General features: G+C 39.4%; 1 protein-coding gene across 6 annotated transcripts in view; it reads left to right on the forward strand.

Moving 5' to 3' along the window:
- The window catches only part of SAMD12 (sterile alpha motif domain containing 12), a 177465-nt gene that overhangs the window by 32868 nt on the left and 124993 nt on the right, over positions 1-19604 (forward strand). For all 6 annotated transcript variants that reach the window (XM_064442193.1, XM_064442194.1, XM_064442192.1 and 3 more), the window contains exon 2: positions 12376-12505. In XM_064442193.1, coding sequence (XP_064298263.1) covers positions 12376-12505 — 130 coding nt within the window. The remainder of the gene's footprint in view (positions 1-12375; positions 12506-19604) is intronic.

Consider the following 19604-nt stretch of genomic DNA (forward strand, 5'->3'; position numbering starts at 1 on the left):
AGCTGACCTGTAAGAGACTGCAATAATGTAGTCTAAAATAAAACTGCAGAGCAGATTTGGGAAGTCATTTGCAGTTCTGAAGTTTTCTTTTGCATATTAACTTTGCAGTTTTACCTGCTGTTTCTTGATAGATAGGAATGAATTTATTTTTAAATGTAATGCTTCTTAGAAAGGACTTAAATGAATCAATGCAATTGTGAGTTTTACCTGGAGTCATTTATTCATCGGTAGTCGGATGAATGTAAAAAGCTGCATAAAAATGAAGATTTCCTTATTAATGTGATTGAAGTATTATTGGACCTGCCTGCATTTTTTATTATTCAGAAAATATGCCAGCTCTGGAGAAGAAAAAAGTTAAATGTGGTAATTGTGTAAAAATATCACTTGCCAAAGGCTGCTGTTGAGATGAAAGCCCTGATCTGGGCAGCAGAACAGCACGGCAGACCTAATGGGGAATCTGAGATGCTTAAAGTTACGCGTGTCTTTATGCAGCGACCTGTGTATAGAACATCAGCCACTTAACCAAGAGTTAAAGTTTGGCTTGTGAGATGAATTTGTGCCTGGAGTGAATCTTGAGAACTGCCTGCTGTTCACTGCCTGACACTACTGGTCTTTCTGCAAACAGAAACTGAAGGATTAGAGTGAATTTTTCATGTAAACGTTTGCTTGGAGTTTAAGATCCAAGAAAGAGAAAGGAACTGAGTTCCTTTCAGGAATGTAATTAAAATATTCCTAGTTCTTATTCAGGGCCAGTTTGTCTTCCCAGCACGTTGATTTAGATATCCCTTCACAGATCTCTCCAGATATATTGTATATATCATTACAGTAGATGAATATTGTTCCTCACAATGCTTTAATTTACCTTCTCTCAGCCCTTCTTTTACATTCGTTTCCTTACAACCCAAGTTCCTTATACTGAGGTCAGGCGGGCACAATATTTTTGTTGAAAATCTGAACTCCACATTTCTAGGGACATCTCACAACTGCCTTCCCAAGGAAGATGTTGCTGGGACATTTTGGGCTGGATTTACAAATGGTACCTGGAACCGAAGATGTGACTCTTCACTTGACTGGCATTCCTCCCCTGCTGAGCCTCCCTGTGGTGCCTGCCAGGAAGTTCCTGGGAAAGTCCCATTTTTCCATGAACGGCCTGACCTAGGAGATACGTTCAGAGCATGGCAACAATATTAACCTCTACCTTCCTTCCCCCTTGCCCCCCCATATCTGGTCTGGCAAGTCCCTTCTTTGTGGGCTTTATAGCTCCAAATCTTCAGGTTTTTGAGCAGAGATGGTGCTGCTGCAACATCCTTCTGTTTGCTTTTAAAATAAGAACAAGCTTCTTACCTTTCTTTTGCTTTTGAGTTTTATTTGCTGCACTACAAGAAGAGATGCTTCCTCTGTGTGAGAAGAGACGTCTCCCTTTGGCCTGGGCTGGCCTTGATGCAAATATGGGACTTGTGCTCTGTGGCTTTCCCTGCGTTGTCTTGTTGGCTAATTTAGGCTGCTTCCTAGTCAGGAGGGGCTGGCCTTCCTGAATCTCAGTTTGAGGCTTTTTGCTTTCTCTAATAGAGGGCATAAAAAGGCGTTGTAGTTCTTCAGCTCTTTTTATGAATTGAGGACTTCACAGGGATTATAAAAGAATACAGGAATTCCCTTATTAGGGAGAGAAGACTGGTTTCTCAAAAGTAACTAGCAAGAAATTACATTGACGTCAGAAGTGCCCAGCTTGTGTTGAAAAATAAGTAGTTCATCTGCCTTCTAGATATTTATTTAAGTTGAGAAATCCATTATGACCTTCTACGCAGGCATTGCAGTGCTACTGCATGAATCACATGGCTGGGCTAATCTGTTTCTTCTATCAGCGTTTGCCTTTTTTTCTCCTGCCTTTGCTGGAAGTGGAAGCAATGTCTTACTGGGAAGCAAGAGGTTGCCCTGTCAGCTGGGGCTCAGAGACCTCTTTGTATTCATGCTCATGTACATGTCTGGCCTATAAAGTTGTTCTTCTCAAAATATATTTGGCTCAAGAGGACATATTTAAGAGTCAACTGGCAAAGATCTAGAAAACTTTGATTGCTGTTGGGGTATAAAAGGCCTTGGCTGCTGCACTTGCCTTCTGCATATGAATGAGCCTGTCCTTAAAGACTGAAAGTTGGCATGGAAAGGTTATACTACTTCTTACAGTACAAGCCTCTTAATTGGCACATCTGCTGGAAACAAAGGTGCCAAAAATGTGATTCACTCGGAAGGAGTAAACCTTGTAAAAATGCAACCTGTCATTATTTAATAGGGATTAAGATCCTCTCAGGATGTTAGATGTTCTCCGTGTACAAATGTACTGTTGTTGAACTAATGGGGGAATTAACCTCACTACCTGCTAACGCTGAAGTAACAGTTTCTTTTATAGTTCTTCTCATATAGAGATTCTTCACTGTCCGTGTCTTTTAAGATCAAAAAATGGACTGCACCCTTCACCTCTGACATACAGCAGCCATTAAAAAAATACACAGCTGCTTCTTGAGCCCTAGGTTGTGACATGTCGAGTATCTTCTCAACAGAATACTGTAATTAGAAATGGAAGGATCGAGGTGTGGTCCATGCTGGACAGATTTATTATGTCAGTGTAACTCCACCAGTAAATCCCAAGAATAAAAATATTCTGCCTGTATCATTAATGACAACTTCCCCAGTGACAGGTACACTGCTTTCACAAAAGCAGTATTATGCCATAGATATGTTTTTCTTCATAAACCATGTCACCAGAAAGCACACCACTCCCACTGATACTGTTAGGTACACGTTTCTGAGATTAGCCTTAGCCTGAATTGAAATAACCTTTTTATTAGAACATCCTGAACATTTAGAAACATAGGGAATTTTTGTCTTCTTTTTAAATTTGATTTGTAAAGGGAAGGGCTTGGGATTTTAGATATACATTTATGTTTTGTTACTAGTGTTACCTGAAATCTGTGGAAAGACCAGACTATTGCTCTGTACAACCTCATTTTTCCCCCCCCCCATTAAAGACAGACCTATTTGTATTACAGTAGTATTCCTAGTAAAGAAAATTAATTTTTATAAGCCTTAGAAAATTCTACCATTAAGCTACATGTCATAATTTTTAATTGACACATTTTAGTTCACATCCATGTTAGTATGGATTATGTGAATATGAAATGGGTGCATTTAAAACAGTCATGGTCCTGTCTGGTTCTTCTCATTTCAAGGCAGCCTGTTTTGTGGTTCTTATTGCTAACTATTGATAATTGAGCTGGTTGTGAAAGAATCCAATTAAGTGACTGAAGAATTGCAGATAAGGCATCATCAAATACACGTTTTTGAGTCAGAAGCATCCTTATACTCCACAAAACAAATACAGGCGGACCAACTTCCTTTAATTCCTGTTATTGAATTTGCAAGTATAAAATCAAAACTTTGTGCTGTCCTTCAGATCGCTATGTTCTTAGCTCTCGTCTTTTGCTGTTTGTTGTTCTGCAACAAGATTTCACTGTATTATTGATATTTTTGTGCAAACTAAAAATTCTTCCAGTCAAGTTTGGCCAGTGGATTTTGTTGCTGCCAGAGGCTGTATTTTAGCTAAATTCTTCTGTATGACCATCTTTAAATAAGTATGTGAGAAGCTTCAAGAAAATCAGTGGACCTACTTATATATGCCTGGTTTGTATTTATTTTAATGGAATTCCTGATAAGCAGTCCTGGTTTAGTTCAGCTGTTGATGTAACTGCCCAAGATGCAACTCGCAGAGGTGCCAGGGTTGGTTTAAAAAAACAAAAAGACGAAAAAGTGGGAATGGAGACTCCTTTGTAATTATCAGTTTTGTAGTATAGGTAGGTTTTGGGTGGTGTTATGTTTTTTTAATTTTTATTTTAATCTAGACCCAGAAAAGATATTTTTGACAAATACTGAACTTCCTCAAAAAAAGTGTGATTTCAGTTGCTCTGATGGTATTTCTGCGTTCAGGACAAACTGTTGGAAAAGGGGAGCTACATTTCATCACTGTCCTAGTTGTTAGATATTCCTGTTTGCTTTCCTACATGTACCTGAATGGATTTGGACTTAGAGCTTTCACAAAGATGGGGCCCTCTCCTGTGCCTGCTACCAGTCTGCATGGTGTAGTCTGTGATGAAGACTCATGTCATAAATCTTCGCAGTGGGTGTAGTACTTAGTCCTTAAGATGGGATAAAAGATGAGCTAACCTGCAAGTTACGTGCGCCCTGTCGAGGGTGAACATCTCAAATTTTTATTCTTGCTGTAATGGATGGTTAAGTGCAATAAAGAGCATGTGCTTGTACTAAAGTTTAGTTAATTGTTGTAAGTTGCTGTTAATACAGCTGTTAATTGAAATTAATTCTGTTTCTTCTTTGACTCAATAGTGGTAACAAGCAGCCTAGAGAAGTTCAAGGAGGAACGTTTTCTCTTCATAGCTGCACAAGACATGCAAGTAAGGTACCTGCTGTGTGACCAGAAATTGTCCATTCTCCAGATCTATGCAGGATACAGAGTAGATTTCATTCTGGAAAAGCAGGAGGATCTGTATTGTGAAGGCTGTAATCTGTGATATAACATGGTGATGTGTAGAGCCCAGACTTGGACAGGTTTGAATTGTCTCTGGTAGAGAAGGGGAATCAAAGCCATGTCAGTGAAGAAGTATCAAACAATTGATGTACCTTGTGAGAAAGATACCCTGACAGAGGAAAAACCCCTGTGTTTTCTCTGCAAATATCCAAAAGCAAATATTTATCTGCACTGAGTGAAATGGATCTTTAGTTTGGCAAGATTAAAAATGCAATGTTTTTAGATGAAGTGAATTTTAAAACATTACACTCTCTGACTTGGATTTGGCTGTCAAAACCTAAAACTGATTGTGCTCCTGGTCCTACTTGTGATTTCATTTTAAGCATTGTTGGCCTGTCTGTCCTGGTTGTGGCTTTCAGGATTTTTAATAGCAATTAGAATGATGTCAGGCAAGCCTCCTGACAATGCTGAGGAGTGCTCTGTCTTCTCCTTTCTCATCCTGATGCTTCAGTTCTTCAGAGTTTGCTGATAGTGCCACTGCCATTTATCTCAACACTGGCATCTGCCAGTCATGATCCTTGCTTTCAGCATGCGATATCTCACTGAAAGACAGTACTCTTACAGGAAATGTGTCACCTTATTTATCCTTGCTTGTTGTTTTGATACTGATCAGAATAATGCTCAGTGATATTTTTTTGGACAACTTTATCCTTTCCTGTTGATGGTTATAGTTGTGACAGCCTTAAGAGGGAGTTAACTCCTTCTAACAACTTCTTACTTTCCAGATCAATCTGGAAATTATTTTTCATAATTTGTTTCCTTCCTCCCCCCCCAGCCCTGCAGTCTGTTTCTAGTACACCTAAGCTTGTGGCACTGGTACAGAAGGTACTGGATTGGGTCAATACCGGTGTCGCTTGAAAGCCAGGCAAAACCTCCCTCTTCATTCATCGGTCCTTGAACAAGTGGTGGTGCCTCACTGATTTGGGGCCCGGGGTTTCTGCTTGTGCAGAGCTGGCTTTAGGCACTACCAGAGTAGTCTCTTGATAGGGACAGCAATTTACAGCAGTCTGCTCTAGGCAAAAAAAAGAAGCCAAGGCTGACTTGGTCCTTGGGGCTGTGAAAAGGTGAAGAGATGCTGTGAGCGAGAGAGGTGGGAGGCTCTGGACCACTGCTGCTAATACGGAAGGGAGGCCCTTGTAGAAGTGGCATTTGTCCCTCTCCTTTTTCTCCAGAAAGTGGGAGGGTAGGAATAGCAAATCTGCTTTACAGGACCTTCCCACTTCTGTACCTTCCATGGCTTCCCTGCCAGCCTCCAGTCTTTCCCCTGCCTGGTCCTTCCTGGAAAGGGCTGACCCTGCTCTGTTCACCTTGTGCTCAGAGCCCTGAGCTGGTGCTGCTCAGGTGTCCCCATCTCCCTCTTCAACCCTGTTCTCTCCTCTCTCCCCTGCAATGTCAGAGGACCATCCCTGTCTGCTCAGTGGCTGGAACAAGGGGGCAGTGATCTCTCTGCGGGTCTGGTTTGTGTGTCTCCTTGGACTTCAGGTGGGTTTGAACTAACTCCAAGTCAGTGAGGACATGGTTCTCCTGGGACCTCATGCACCTCATCTGGACTCCTGCGAGACACAGCGAGCTGGCTGCACTGGGTTACTTTTCTTAAAAAACCAATATATTCTGAGAATGTGGATTTAGGTGAACCAGAAGGTATATTGCTCTATTCTGATCCTTCTGCTGACCAGTGGTGGGAAATAACAATAACTCCCTCCTGCATAGACCTGTGACTGATCTTGTCTTTTGTGGGATCCCATATGTGGACCTTGATGTCAGGCTGCATGGTGGGGCCATGTGCCAGCAGACTGGACCAGGGAAGGAGGGACTACATGTAGAACGGCATGGGAGTCATGGGGGAAGGGCTGAGATGTGGGCTGGGTGCCGCTTCCAGCAGCATGTTTTGAGCATCAGGCTGTGATAATAGATGTGAGCACCCTGGGAGCTGCACACCCTCCAAGTCTTGCTCATGGCATCATTGTATGACCCTGCCATGCTCGGCGCGTCATAGATTAGGCCAGCCAGTTGCATTTTTGCATCTTTACATGTGGAGCAAGTAAGTTTGGGGCTGCAAATGTGAGACACAAGCTTGCAACTCAGGGAATGCAAAGCACTAGCTGACCATGCTTCCAGCAAAATTTGGGAGTCTGGTAGTTCTTCTGTGTCTCTAGTTTTCATTCAAAGTGGGCATGGTGTGTTGATCAGTCATAGGTGTACAACTTTCATGATAGCTACTGTATAGTCTCTGTTTTAATCCTTCCTGGTTGGCATTAGGGTTTATGTCTTGGCTAAACTAAAGCTGGTGCAAAGTTGTCCTTTAAAGTGTGCTTTAAACTAAATTGCTATTTTTTTTTCCTAAATAAATCTTGTTTGCAATACTGATTTTTTGGATTCTCCCCCCCCCCCCCCCCCCAATTACTTAAGTAATAAATTAGAATGACTGAATTTCTGATCCAAATAAAGTTTTAAATGTTCAGTCTTTTATCAACATAAAAAAAATGGGAACCTGACACAACAGAAGTTTCCGTGGTTTTATGGGGTGTCTGCTTATTACTGTAATTTTCTTTAGTCTTTGCTGGGAAAAATCTTTGAGCATGACTGTCCAACTATCTGAGAAAGTTTATTTCTAAAACAAAATGTATCCTTTCCAGATTCTTCAATATTTTAACATATCATATAAAAACACATTCAAAGCCTGGCTCATTTCTTCTGTTCCTTTGAGAACTGAAACAAGCTTTTATGTTGGTCATTGATTCTGAATTCTATATAGGTAGTTTAATGTTGGAGAAGTAATTTGGAATATAAGATAAAGATTCTTATTTTCTCAGTTCTAGAAATATGACCCAAGCATGTTTTTTAAAAAAAAAAATCATGCTTTTGAAATTCTTACTTGGCATTGCTGCTCCTGCTGCTTCTTGTCATAAAAGATGAAGATGATGCTGTTAGTCTTGCTTGTGGAGCAGCCTGGAAGATTTGACAATAACTAAGCTTTTGGAGCTGTGCAGTTTAAGTTTTCTGCTATATGTATCTATATCAGAGACACATAAAATTTTATTTTTCTGATTTTTAAATATATCATTGTCCCTTTATAGTTTACTGGCATTATGCTTTGATTTAACATACATCTCCTTCTCAACTTCACACATGAAGTGATCCCATTTCTTTCAGTCTCTCTCTGATCACAGACACATCAATGGTTTTCTGACATATTCTAATGTTTCCTGCCTCAGCTGACTCTGCATTATTTCAGGAGTGACAGCCACCCATCTCGCTCTCTCTGTCCCTACTAGGTGGCAGTGACCTTATTACGTCTTCCCTTTGCTCTTCGCATACCTCCCCTCACAGCTATCAGCCCCTTTTTCCCTCGAACTGTCTAACTGGGTTAATGTAATGGTTTGACATTGAGCAGTTGTACTCCACGTCTGCTCTGTGTGAAGATTTCTTCATGTCTGAAACAGCTGGCAGAGCTCCACACTGGTAGTCTAAAAAATGATGGTGCTTCTTGCAACCTTGTCTTGCTTATGTCCTTTGACCAACACGGCTATAACAAAATTGGTCCTGCTTTGTCTTTTTCTAGCTAAACTGTAAACTCCAGTGCAGAGTCTCTCATGATGTGCGTTGGAGCAGAATCTGCCTTAATGCTTCCTTCTCGGTTTTGTACAAGTGTGTTTTTACACAGAAACTGTAGGGTCTGACTTTGGATAAATTTGAACGTAAATATGTTTTGCTTATATGTCAGGATCAGTATGTTGGCAAATTGGATGTTATAAATGGTATCAGGCAGCCTTCTTCCAGCAGCCCTGCTGCCCTGTTTGACTGAGGACCCTATCTCTGCAAACCCTGGATTTTGTCATCTGAGCAGATTTGTAAAGGTACAAAATGTTTGGGTTAAACAAGCTGATTTAAATAACCTGGCTTATAGTATGTAAGGTAGCTTTAATAATGAGACTGAATCCTCCGTCACTCAGAAATACAGAGGCCTTTCTTTCTTTAAAGTGTAAAATAAAATAAATAAAGACAAATAAATTCTGGTGAATAAATTAGCCTTCAAAACTGGCAGTCTTGGTCAACTGCACCTGGAAGGCGAAGAGATACTTGTATGTCATTGCTTAGGAAGAGCAGGGCTTGGTTGCTAATGCTATTCTGAATATGGAAATGTACTCTTTAGTAGTGTGCAGGATGTAAGTTTGAATTGTTTATTTATTCTTGAGTTGGTGATTTTAAGTACTGTCTTCTCTGCATCATAGAAAAAAGAGAGCATGAAATTATGTATTAAATTTGCTGGTTTTTTTTCTTCTGGGGGGTCATTTTTATAGTTTGAGATACACATAGCAAAAATTGGGGTTAGGCAATTTAGAAGAAGTTTTAACACAACATCCTGAAGAAACAGGTTTTACTTCAAATATACAAGAAAAGATCAGAATACTGAAGACTTTTATTCACGTTAGATCTGTATCTGGCACATGAGTTCGGCAGGGTTAAAACCAGCAAAGTGTTGCCAGCAAAGGGTGATCTTACAATGAGTTTGTCAGGAAAATGAAAGGGAAGGCCGGACCAAAGATTTTTTTTTTTTTTAATATATATTATTTTAGTTTAATCAGTATGGCCTGTTGTTTGACTGAGCTGATAAACAGAAATAAAGTAAAACATACTATGTTTTTCATTTGTCTAGGTAGTCTATATATAGTCAGTGGCAGGGGACTAGGGGACTCATTTGGTAGGTATGTTTATGGTAAGGGTAATTTTCCTTGGTTTGCTGGGAATTTTTTTTAGTATAAGATCTAGCTTTAGAGCAGGGAAGAAACTAAAAAATGAATTTTGTGGGAGGGAAGCATATTTTTTAATAGCCTTTCATTTAGAGCATCTGGTTGGAAAAATATTTTGGGTATGATGTTCCAAAACAGAAAGTGACAACAATATGCTTTTTATAACCATTGCTTAAAAAACCCTGTATTTCTCTAACTCATCAAGTCCTTATGAATTAGAAAATTAAACATAACGCTTGATGGTGTCAGTGTGAAAAGGTCCTCTTTGGACTGCAGTTGTAAGTTTAAGTCAAATGTTTCAATTATAATTCTGAACATTGGACAGTAAAAAATCAGCATGTATGTTTGTGCAGTGATCTGCATATTGGACAGCATAATAGCTACATTTTAAACCGTCTTTCAGTTCTCAGCACAGAGGGAAATATTAAATTTGTACCATAATTGCTATTAAACTTGTTCTTCAGAAATTGAAGATGATGGTGCTTAGACCTTTTAAGAGGAGAATAGTTGCTGAACTGAAAAAAAAGCAACCTCTTAGTTAAAACAAACATTGGTACCACTTGTGTACTTTCAGCTAGGAATAAATAGCTCATAAATCTATAGCTAGCTATATATATTTATATACAAATATTTGTAATTTAAGTATTTTTATGATGTACAAGAAAAACCATTAATTTTTTTTTCAAGGGCTGACAGGCTTTCCTCTAGTCTTTAAAATTCCAGTGCTTAAGAAATATCTTTATATGAGTTACTGCTTATATTTAAAGATAGTTGTTGAAGTCTTGACCCTGTTCGGAGATTTCTATGCAGTCAGAGAGACTGCTTGTGTTATATGGTTATTTTTACTTGAGTTTTTTTCTTTAATGTATTTGTGAAGGACATGCAGTCATATATGCGTGTAATAAAAATCTGCTGATACCATAATATTGGGCTCTTCATTGAAATGCAGTTTTTTCTTTGACTCAAGTAACAAGTAGACGAGGGAAGTTCAGAGAGGAGCCTTTGATCTTCCTAGTTGCATGAGGAACAGTTGTGGGCACTTGCTCTCCCTACAGAGGTTTCAGTTTCTCTAGACCTATGCAGTGTCCAGAGTGGGTTTATGTATGTGGAGAAGACTGACGTGCTTCTCGGCAAGGACAGTGGCAGGGCACGCGCTCCCTGGGTTATAGTGCACTGTCAACACCTCTGGAAGCTTCTTTTTCTTATGGATGCCAAGTCTGTCAGTCAAGCTTCTGCCTGCTGCAGGTTGGTGGGTGGCAGCAAAAGGTGAAAATGAATTATTTGGGGTAGTTTTCTGCATTATTGTGATACCTCTAAATGTGGATGGTGCCTATTCGTGTGCTTGAAACAGGATTCATGTCTCTGGCGAGTGTATTTTTGTTCAAAACAAAAAAGGTTGAGCTAAGGGATGTGCATTGTGTTACATATTAAACTATAATTTTCCTGCTGTTTGTTTAACGTCTACCCAGGCAATGAAAAAGAGATAGGGGCAACTGGACACGAGAAATTCGAGACCTGTTTGCCCGTTGGAATTTTAGCTCTGCCATATTCCCTGGCCCTAACTTAATATCTCTGTGTTATGTACTTTATAAACTTACCAGGACACGCAAAGCATTAGCTTAAAAACTGCTTTGGTCCTTTGGGTTTCTAGTAATGAAAAATTTCAAAGCAACTTTGAAAAGGTCTGTCTGACAAAGTACATCTGTGTAAATGCTGGCTGGCAATATCGAGGGAATCCGCCATGAGTCCTAATGGAGAAGAATGGTTGAGATTATGTTCCACTTCACCTCAAATTTGTGCAAAAAATCTCTTGAACCTTCGGCGCCACCAAAGAGCTGGAGGACAGGTATTCTGCATGCACAGCATGGGAACAAAGATACTCTGATTTTATTCTTTAGACTCTTTTCTTTGACAAAATCACGAAGTAAAGGGATATGTTGGTTTTCACACCCATTTACATCAGCAATGTCCAATGTTAAACATTTATTGTTGGTAATTAATACCCATATATTTAAGATTTTAGTCTCCTGGGCAGACTGTGTTGCCAAAAAAAAAAAAAAAAAATCAGCTTGAATTTTTTTTTTAATTGTTTTGCCTACTTTGACAAGAGGCTTTAAATCCCTGCAATTCAGGCCATCTAGATTTCAGCATTATTATATGATTTTAAAAAGTGTATATGCAAAGGTGAATTGTTTGATTAAACCAAATGTGACTTTATGCATGTGACAATGCAACTGACTTAATTTATGACTGTCTTATGTATAAACTGTTAATCTATTTGTTCAGATAATCTACTATAAAACCGAGTTTTCAGGAGAGTATTGAACAGTGGTCTTTATAAATGAAGAAGTGACTGTTATAAGCAGGAGTTCTACTTATTTCATGTAACAGTGATTGTAGGAGGGTTAAAAGTAAAAAGGAAGAAGAAAAACTAAAACTGCTTATAAACATCACTCAAACTAGGAACAACGTCACTGAAATGCTCGGTATGAACTGATCTCACCAGCTCTACCTCTGTTGGTGTGTAGTCTCCTTTTCCCAGGCAGAAACAGTCTTTAAGCTTGTTTGCACTAAAGGGCTTCACTGCAAGATCTTCTCTAATTGCAGTTGAGGAACATGCCTGGTCTTCCATGATTATATGCAAACTGCTGGGACATAAATATACATCCCTCTTGTAAATTTGAAGGCTTCAGAGGCTGCAACTATTGCCCTTTGGGTGCAGTCAGACTTTGTCACCCTTTAAACTGTTATTCAAGTAAGACATGGTGCAATATGTTTCTGTGATGCAAGGAATATGTTATGTATTGCAAAATAACATTAAAGAATCTTTCACTGCGTGTGATTCTGCGTGATGTATTTGAATAATTGGGTCTTGTGTAACGTGCTGGTGATTACTGGATATCTGCCAGTCAGAGCAGCTCCTGTCTTGCAATTATTATTTTAATATCATGTATGGATGTCACAAATTAATATTTCTGAAACTCATGTGCAGACTAAACATAATTTCTGTTCTTCATTGTGTATTTCTAGTCTGGGACTGTGAAGCTGACCAAGCCTGTGGCGTTATGGACCCAGCAGGATGTCTGCAAATGGCTGAAGAAACATTGCCCTAATCAGTATCAAATCTACAGTGAGTCATTCAAACAGCATGACATAACTGGTAAAGTATGCACTATCAGAAATATTTTACTTAACTAAAATGTGTTAAATTGTTTTGCTTTGTTAATAGAATATGATTATGCACTGAGGGCTTTTTGATTGTATGACTAGAGAGTTGCAAGGTTTAGGAGCTGGGGAAATATACCAGCTTTCATAGGATGTGCTAAGTGATTTCTTCATCTCTCTAAAAGATAAATTTTGGATTATTCAGGGTTAATATAATGAGGAAAGAAGTCAGTCTGTATGTGGGTGAGGGCCATGCCCTGTTCATTCCAAATAAATAAATAAATAAACCCCAAACATTAAGAAATGTCCTACGAGGAAAAATGTAAATGAATTTTCATTGAGGTGTTTCACCTTCGGTTCATAGTCTTTTTTGACTTTGGTGTTGGGTTTTTTTGTTTAGTTTTTTAAAATTAAACTTAGAGTGTTTAACATGTCGGATGGGAAGCAAACCCAACTCAGCCCCTCCCTAGGGCTGAAGTAGGATCAATTCAGCAAGTTCATTTCTGACAGATGTACAATCATTCTTTCTTGTAGTCTTTCCTTTATTGGATAGGGGGCTTCCTGCTTGCACATACTTTCCTCGTCTAGTTTAAAAAAATATTTGTTCTGCCATGGTTTGTCCCCCAAATACCCACAGCACCTCCAAACCTTCAACACTTGGTGTCTTGTCTTAGAAGAATATATTAAAAAGCATTGCTAGTATTTTATTTTCTATTTACTTTAGAAGTTGATATTGATTTTGTTGATCTGCTTGACTTGTTAACTCCTACTCAGTTTGCTGTAGTGGTGTTTTAGCTGACCACTTTGAACTGACATCAGTTTAGCAGAGTTAACTGGATTAATATAAATACAGATGTAACATGCGAGCTAAACAGCATTTTTACTCGTATCCTGGGCAGTAATTAATCTGTAAAAATTTTAGTGTGGAACACTGATTTGTTCTCTGAAGTGGTGGTACACAAACCCGGGAATTGGCATTCAGCCATTTAATATCAAGCAGAGATTTGAGTTTCACATACAAATCTTAGTCTTAACAACAATGTACTGTTAACTAAAGCATGTTTCAATCACTGTCTGCTTGTGTATGTGTATTCTGGTGTTTCACGTTTTCCATTGATTCCTGTTGCTGTTCTTTCCTTTGTGATAATATATGAGCGATTGCAAAATAGGCAACTAAACTACTGATATTTGTTTACTATGTACTCATGAATATGTGTACACGCTTATATGTGAGAGGTGGTTTGTACTGGTTTGGTAAGTGTTGAGTTTTAGTACATAACCATTGTGCCCATTTCCTCTAAGTCGTCACCTGCTGAATGCAGTCCATAGGAATGTAGACTGCCTCCACCCATGTGTACAGAGCTGACGGCATCCAGAGTGCTACCAATAAAAATTGCAGCTATTTTAAATTTTTTTCTACTGTTCTATCATTGTATTGACTCTTTTTAGAATTAAGGCACTGTGAGATGAAGTTGAAAGGAGGAAAAAGTTGTTTTCATTTCAACATGAACATAGATGGAAACCTTGTAGTTTCATTGCAGATGTGCAAAACTTTGAACCTTATAGAGCTCTATGAAAAAGAAGAATCAAGATCAATCTTTCTTACTTTACACAAAAGAGGTATAAGGAAAGTATTAGTACGAGTGTTAGGAAGTAAGTCTGCAGGAAAGAAAATGACTTCAATTCAGTAACTACCCAAGAAATGAAGAAACGCAATCAATGTTTGTATGGATTTTATGAAGGTATATTGTGATAATATTATGACTGAAATCAATAACTTGGGAGGATATTTCCAGTGCTGTTGGTCCCTGTGACTCCAATTATTTGAAATCTAATAAGGGGATAGAACAGTGTATTTGTGGCTCAAAAACAGTAGAGCATGAAAGGAGCATGGAAACTAATGTGAAGATTAAGCCAAGGTACTATAACTGTTTCAGATATGTCTATGGAAAAGTGATGTGATTGTTGAAAATTTCTCAGGAATTAAATTGACATTACAGGCTGCTGTGATATGGAAAAATATGATGGAAAAGAACTTGAAGAGAGTGACATGAAAAGGATATTTAAACTTTATTTGAAGATAAAATCTAAGGCATGGTCATATGGTGGGAAAATAGGCGGGCAAACATATCTATCAGTTGTTAACCATAGGTGTTGAAAAGTGTGGCATTTTACTTGGGACTCTTAGTTGCTGATTACAGTTTATTGAGTTGGGGGCAAAAATGCATCTCAAAATCCTTTCCTTTGTGGAGATTTTATACCTTTTTACTACTCCTGACAAAGAGCAGCTCCAGATGTATAAGAAAAAAAATGCTTAATCTGGTGATTTACCTGGTAAGAAAAAAGATCTTCATACTAACAGTGTTACTGAGGATACCATGAGACAGAGTGTACTCTCATCAGCTTTGCAGGTGACACCAAATTGGGGTAACAGTCAATAGACTCAGGAGCAGGGCTGCCATTGGTAGGGTCCTAGGCACAGGGACCAGACAGGCTGGAGGAATGCATCAACAGGAACCGTATGAAATTCAGCAAGGACAAATGTAAAGTTCTACAGCTGGGAAGGCTGAGCCCCTTGCACCCCATTCAGCCTGGGGCTGGCTGGCTGGGGAGCACCTTTGCTGAAGAGGACCTGTGGTCTTGACAATCAAGATGATGAAATGAACCAGTGTTGTGCCTTGGCAGCAAAGAATACTAACAGAATTATGGGCAGTGTTAGCAGCATAGGGAGCTGTTCAAGGATAGTCATTATTCCCCTTTACTCTGCACTTTTTAGACTCCAGTTCATGGATCTCTAGTGTTGGAATTTGCACTCCAGTGCAAATTCAGGTGATGGACACCAGGATGCTCAGGGCTGGAGCACTTGCCCTGTGAGTATGGGATGAGGGAGCTGGGCTTGTTCAGCCTAGGGAAGAGGCAGCTTGCCAGGGTGGGATGGGGGGTCTAGCAGCAGCCCCCAGTGTGTAGAAGGCTGTTATCAAAAAGATGGAGCCAGACCATCAAACAGTGTCCATTCACAGTGATGTCTGAGACACACCAGACTTGAGTTGAAACAAGAGGCTGAGGCTGAACATAGGGAGAAACTTTTTCACCATGAGGACAGTTGGGCATTGGAACAGGTTGCTTAGGGAGCTTGCGCAGTCTCTGTCCTGGGCAGGTTTCAAGCCCCAGCTAGATAAAACCTTGAGAAACCTGATGTGATCTCATAGCTGACCCTGCTTTGATCAGGAGGTTGGGCTAGAAATCTGCTGGGGTCCTTTCCAACCTGAATTCTTCTGTGGTCCTATGATTTGCTGAGTAATAACTGAGTGAGCACCTCAGAATCAGTGAAACACATTTTGCAGCCAGTTAGGCAGAATTAAATATAAAATGTCTAATGAGAAATTGTGAGACTTTTTTTTCTACGCAAAATCCTTGAGTTCAGGGAGTGGAGCATTTGGTTGACTTATTCAGCAACAGGTCAGCAGCCATTTTCATGGTGTTGGACCCCGAGAGAGAACCAAAAGAATTTGAAGGACTGAGTGAGATCTAAGGGCACCTGGTAGGAATTAGCAGTGGTAGGAAAAATAAGAGAATAAAAAGGGGGTAACAAAGATGACAGTAGCCTGTACGACCAAGAAAGCAATGTAATGGTAGGGCCACGTCACCGGAGGCTCTACAACTGGTGTTGGTGTTTACACCAGTGTGAGGGGACATAAAAAGCTGACCAGTCAGAGCAACGTTTTACACTCACTGTGTACCAGTATAATCCAGGGGGAAAACCTGAGAAATGGACCTTGCTTTCAGTGTGCATTTGTAGCTCTGAATTTGCCAGGTAGCCATACTTTTAAATTACTAGAGAGTTCTTGAAAGTTGAGCTGTTCTTTGACAGTCTTATCCTGTACGATTTGAAATAAACGAAGATTTTTGCAATGTCTCAGTATTAATAGGAGCAAGACTGGGCACAGAATGACTAAGGAATAGCCATTTTGGGGAAAACAGTCCATTGAAAAAGTAATAAAGAGGATATTTAAGTCACTGTTTATTGATGTATCATTTGTTGAAAGAAAGGAAGAAAAGAACTGCTCCACATCTTGTTTTTAGGCCATGTTCCCCAGTGTGCTAATGCATGTCTTCAGAGCATGAGGTTTTAATGCTATGATCATTAAACAAACCTCATTCTGTCAAAGTAATACCCAAGAGGTACCTTGGTCCAAGTGGTGGAATTTGATAGGAGGTACTTGAAAGGACTCAAGCCTTTTTAAATTAAACTTTTAAGGAGGAAAGGAACAGGACTCAAGAAAACCTCTTTTAGTTCTAGAAGGGTCCAGAACTTAAAAATATTCATTGAATACCAAATGGCACCTCGGAAAATGAAGTATGAACTGCTACTGAAAACCTGCTGCAAATAGCCTTAAAATCTGGATAATTCTATAACTTCTAAAGACTCTTGCATTAAATCAGCTATATTGACAGTCTGTTACCGGGTCTGTTTCATTTGGAAAAACTTCCTGATCCCTCCCTTGGCAAGTGATTCCAACTTTGTTATCCTTCATCTTTCCATTATTGATGGGTAACCCACTGACCCAGAATATCTCTTGTGCCAGTGACACAGCACACCTAATGTGAGGCCTGATGCAAGAAACAAAATGAGGCCTTCTGTAAGGTGACCTCAATAGGTGTTCACCCCAATGACCTCCCCATCTGTGTACCTGACATCTGGCCCTCCAGAGTCTTCTCACAAATCCTCCTGTAGTTACAGTGCAGAAGACTACACAAACGGCACCTTTTCTTAGCTTATTTTATTGGACATTGTTTTATTGTCCCTTATAAACTGGTCACAACCTACCCTCTAGGCTGTTATTGGTAGAGGACTGTTTTTATGATCAGATGTAGGACTGGTACCAAGTGAAGAAGGTCCTGGGTCAGGGCAAGGTGTTGTAGGAAGTACTTTAGCCGCCTTTAAAGCATTATTAAAGTTTTGCTTACGACATTTTTCTCTGTTTGGTCTCAAACCTGTACCAAGTTTTGGGCATTCCGCAGCACTGTCATTTATCTCGCATCTAGTTTTATTCACAGAAGAAGAAAAGAGATTTTTAGTAGAAACAAAAACAAACCTTCATTATGTCCAAATGGAGGGTATTTCTGAGAAAATATTAGTTATATTCTTGTTTTGCATGTGACAGTGCTTTCCAGCCAACAGTTGTCTCCTCCCAAGCAGTGTTCATTCGAAAGTGGTGTTGCAGAAGCAACTTCCGTCTCCATGAAGCCCTTCCCTTCTCTGTGGTACAAAGCTTAAAAAGCCAGCCTTGCCCACGGTCCTTATTTATGCCACTTTTCCCTACTTTTTCTGTGAGGTCTTAACAGCAATGTTGGTTGGTGGGCTGTCAGATCAATCCTGACTACATCCATCTGCGGTTTGAAAAATAAAATAAAATCACTGCTGCATCCAGGAGAGAGCTTTTATTCTGCTGCCTGGATAAGGTCAGATGTATTTGCAGCATTCTTTGTGGAGCTGTGATGCTCGTGTTGGAAAATGTGAGGGCTCTCTTCCCTGTTTCATACTTGGCTGCTCTCAAATTTTTAACATGTGGAACTCATCAAAGAGTGACGGGTGTTGAGATAAGGCTCCTGTTTGCATAATATGTGGCAACTGTTCTTTCTGCACGGAAAATAATATCAGAAATATATTATTGTAACCCTGTGTTTATGTAGCATAGAATTGAAAGATGTTGCATGAGCCAAATACTTGGAAAGCAGAAATCTTTTTTTTATTATTCAACCTCTTACCAATAAAGAAAATTTTGCATGAAAGTAATCTCTCACATCTCACCCAAGCCTGGGTCTGTCTTTTCAGTCAGATTATAGCTCACGCAATATATAGCGAACTCCCACAACAGGAGGCAAAATTGTAATGGCTCATGAGGGATCTGGTATGACCAGGAAGAAGGCTCATCTCCAGTTGAGAAGGGGACAATGAGGCACTTGAATACTTAATACTTAAGTTATAACTTCCATAAACATAGCTGATTATTTTCTGAGAAAAATAATCTGTGGACTATTATGGCAGAAAGTAATCTTTTTTTATAAGGCTTTTTATGAGGTGGGTGGGTTTTTTTTGGTGTTTTGTTTTGTTTTTTAATCTGGAACAGGAGAATGTTTTCTAACTAGCTGCCATGACAGAGTCTTCATTGCCAAAACAATTTGCTGCTTGCGCATGGGAGAGCTAGGCCCTACATGTGTAAGAAGAAATCATGGAATCATAAAGGTTGGAAAAGACCTCTAAGATCATCAAGTCCAACCATGTCTCCTAAACCACGTCCCAAAAATCAAGTCAATTAGTCATGAAGTAGAGCTATCTTCTCTTCCGTGCACAAACCAGTGGGGAGTGTCTAATGTCATTGTTACATAAAATCCTATGTGGAAGAAATGATATTATCATCTGTTCTGTTTAATAGGAAAGGGAACTTGTTGAAGGGCAATTGAGGCATTATTGGCCTTGCTTGCCAATGACATGCTAATGTTATTGCCTCTATATCTACTAAATTCAGAATTAACAGCTTGCATGATCCTGCTCCATTATCAGCTGTGAGAGCTGCTGTGCAAGTAGCTGATTAATGTTTTACACCGTTTCCTGTCTTATTGGGTATTTTTTGGGTCTGGTTGCTTTTCCTCAGAATGCTCTTTCCACTTGTAACTACCTGGGAAGATCTCTCATGGTTTCAATAAACAGTTGCTCTATAGCATACTCTGAAGTGAACTGCACTCTAGCTGCCTCTTTTTCTTTACTCTGTTGCTACATAAGAATTCAGTCAGAGCCATGGTAGCCAGATTTGCTGTAGCTTTTACTCCTACCTGATGTATAACACAGAATCCAAATAATCTTTGAACTGAAAAGTATAAATCCTGTCATTTAGCTTCAGATTTGAAATTCCCTGTCAACTTAGCTTAGATAAGTCCTTCTGTACCCTTAGAGTGTGAGTATTTAGGTGACAGGAGAAAAAGGTATATTGCTCCTCATTTGAAGCAGTGTTTACTTGCTCATCAGTACTTACGCCTCAAGTGCTGTCAGATGTTGAGGAATTATGTTTCATAATTACTTGCAATGATAATTG

This window comes from Phalacrocorax carbo, chromosome 2, assembly GCF_963921805.1.
Source record: "Phalacrocorax carbo chromosome 2, bPhaCar2.1, whole genome shotgun sequence".
Lineage (NCBI taxonomy): Eukaryota > Metazoa > Chordata > Aves > Suliformes > Phalacrocoracidae > Phalacrocorax > Phalacrocorax carbo.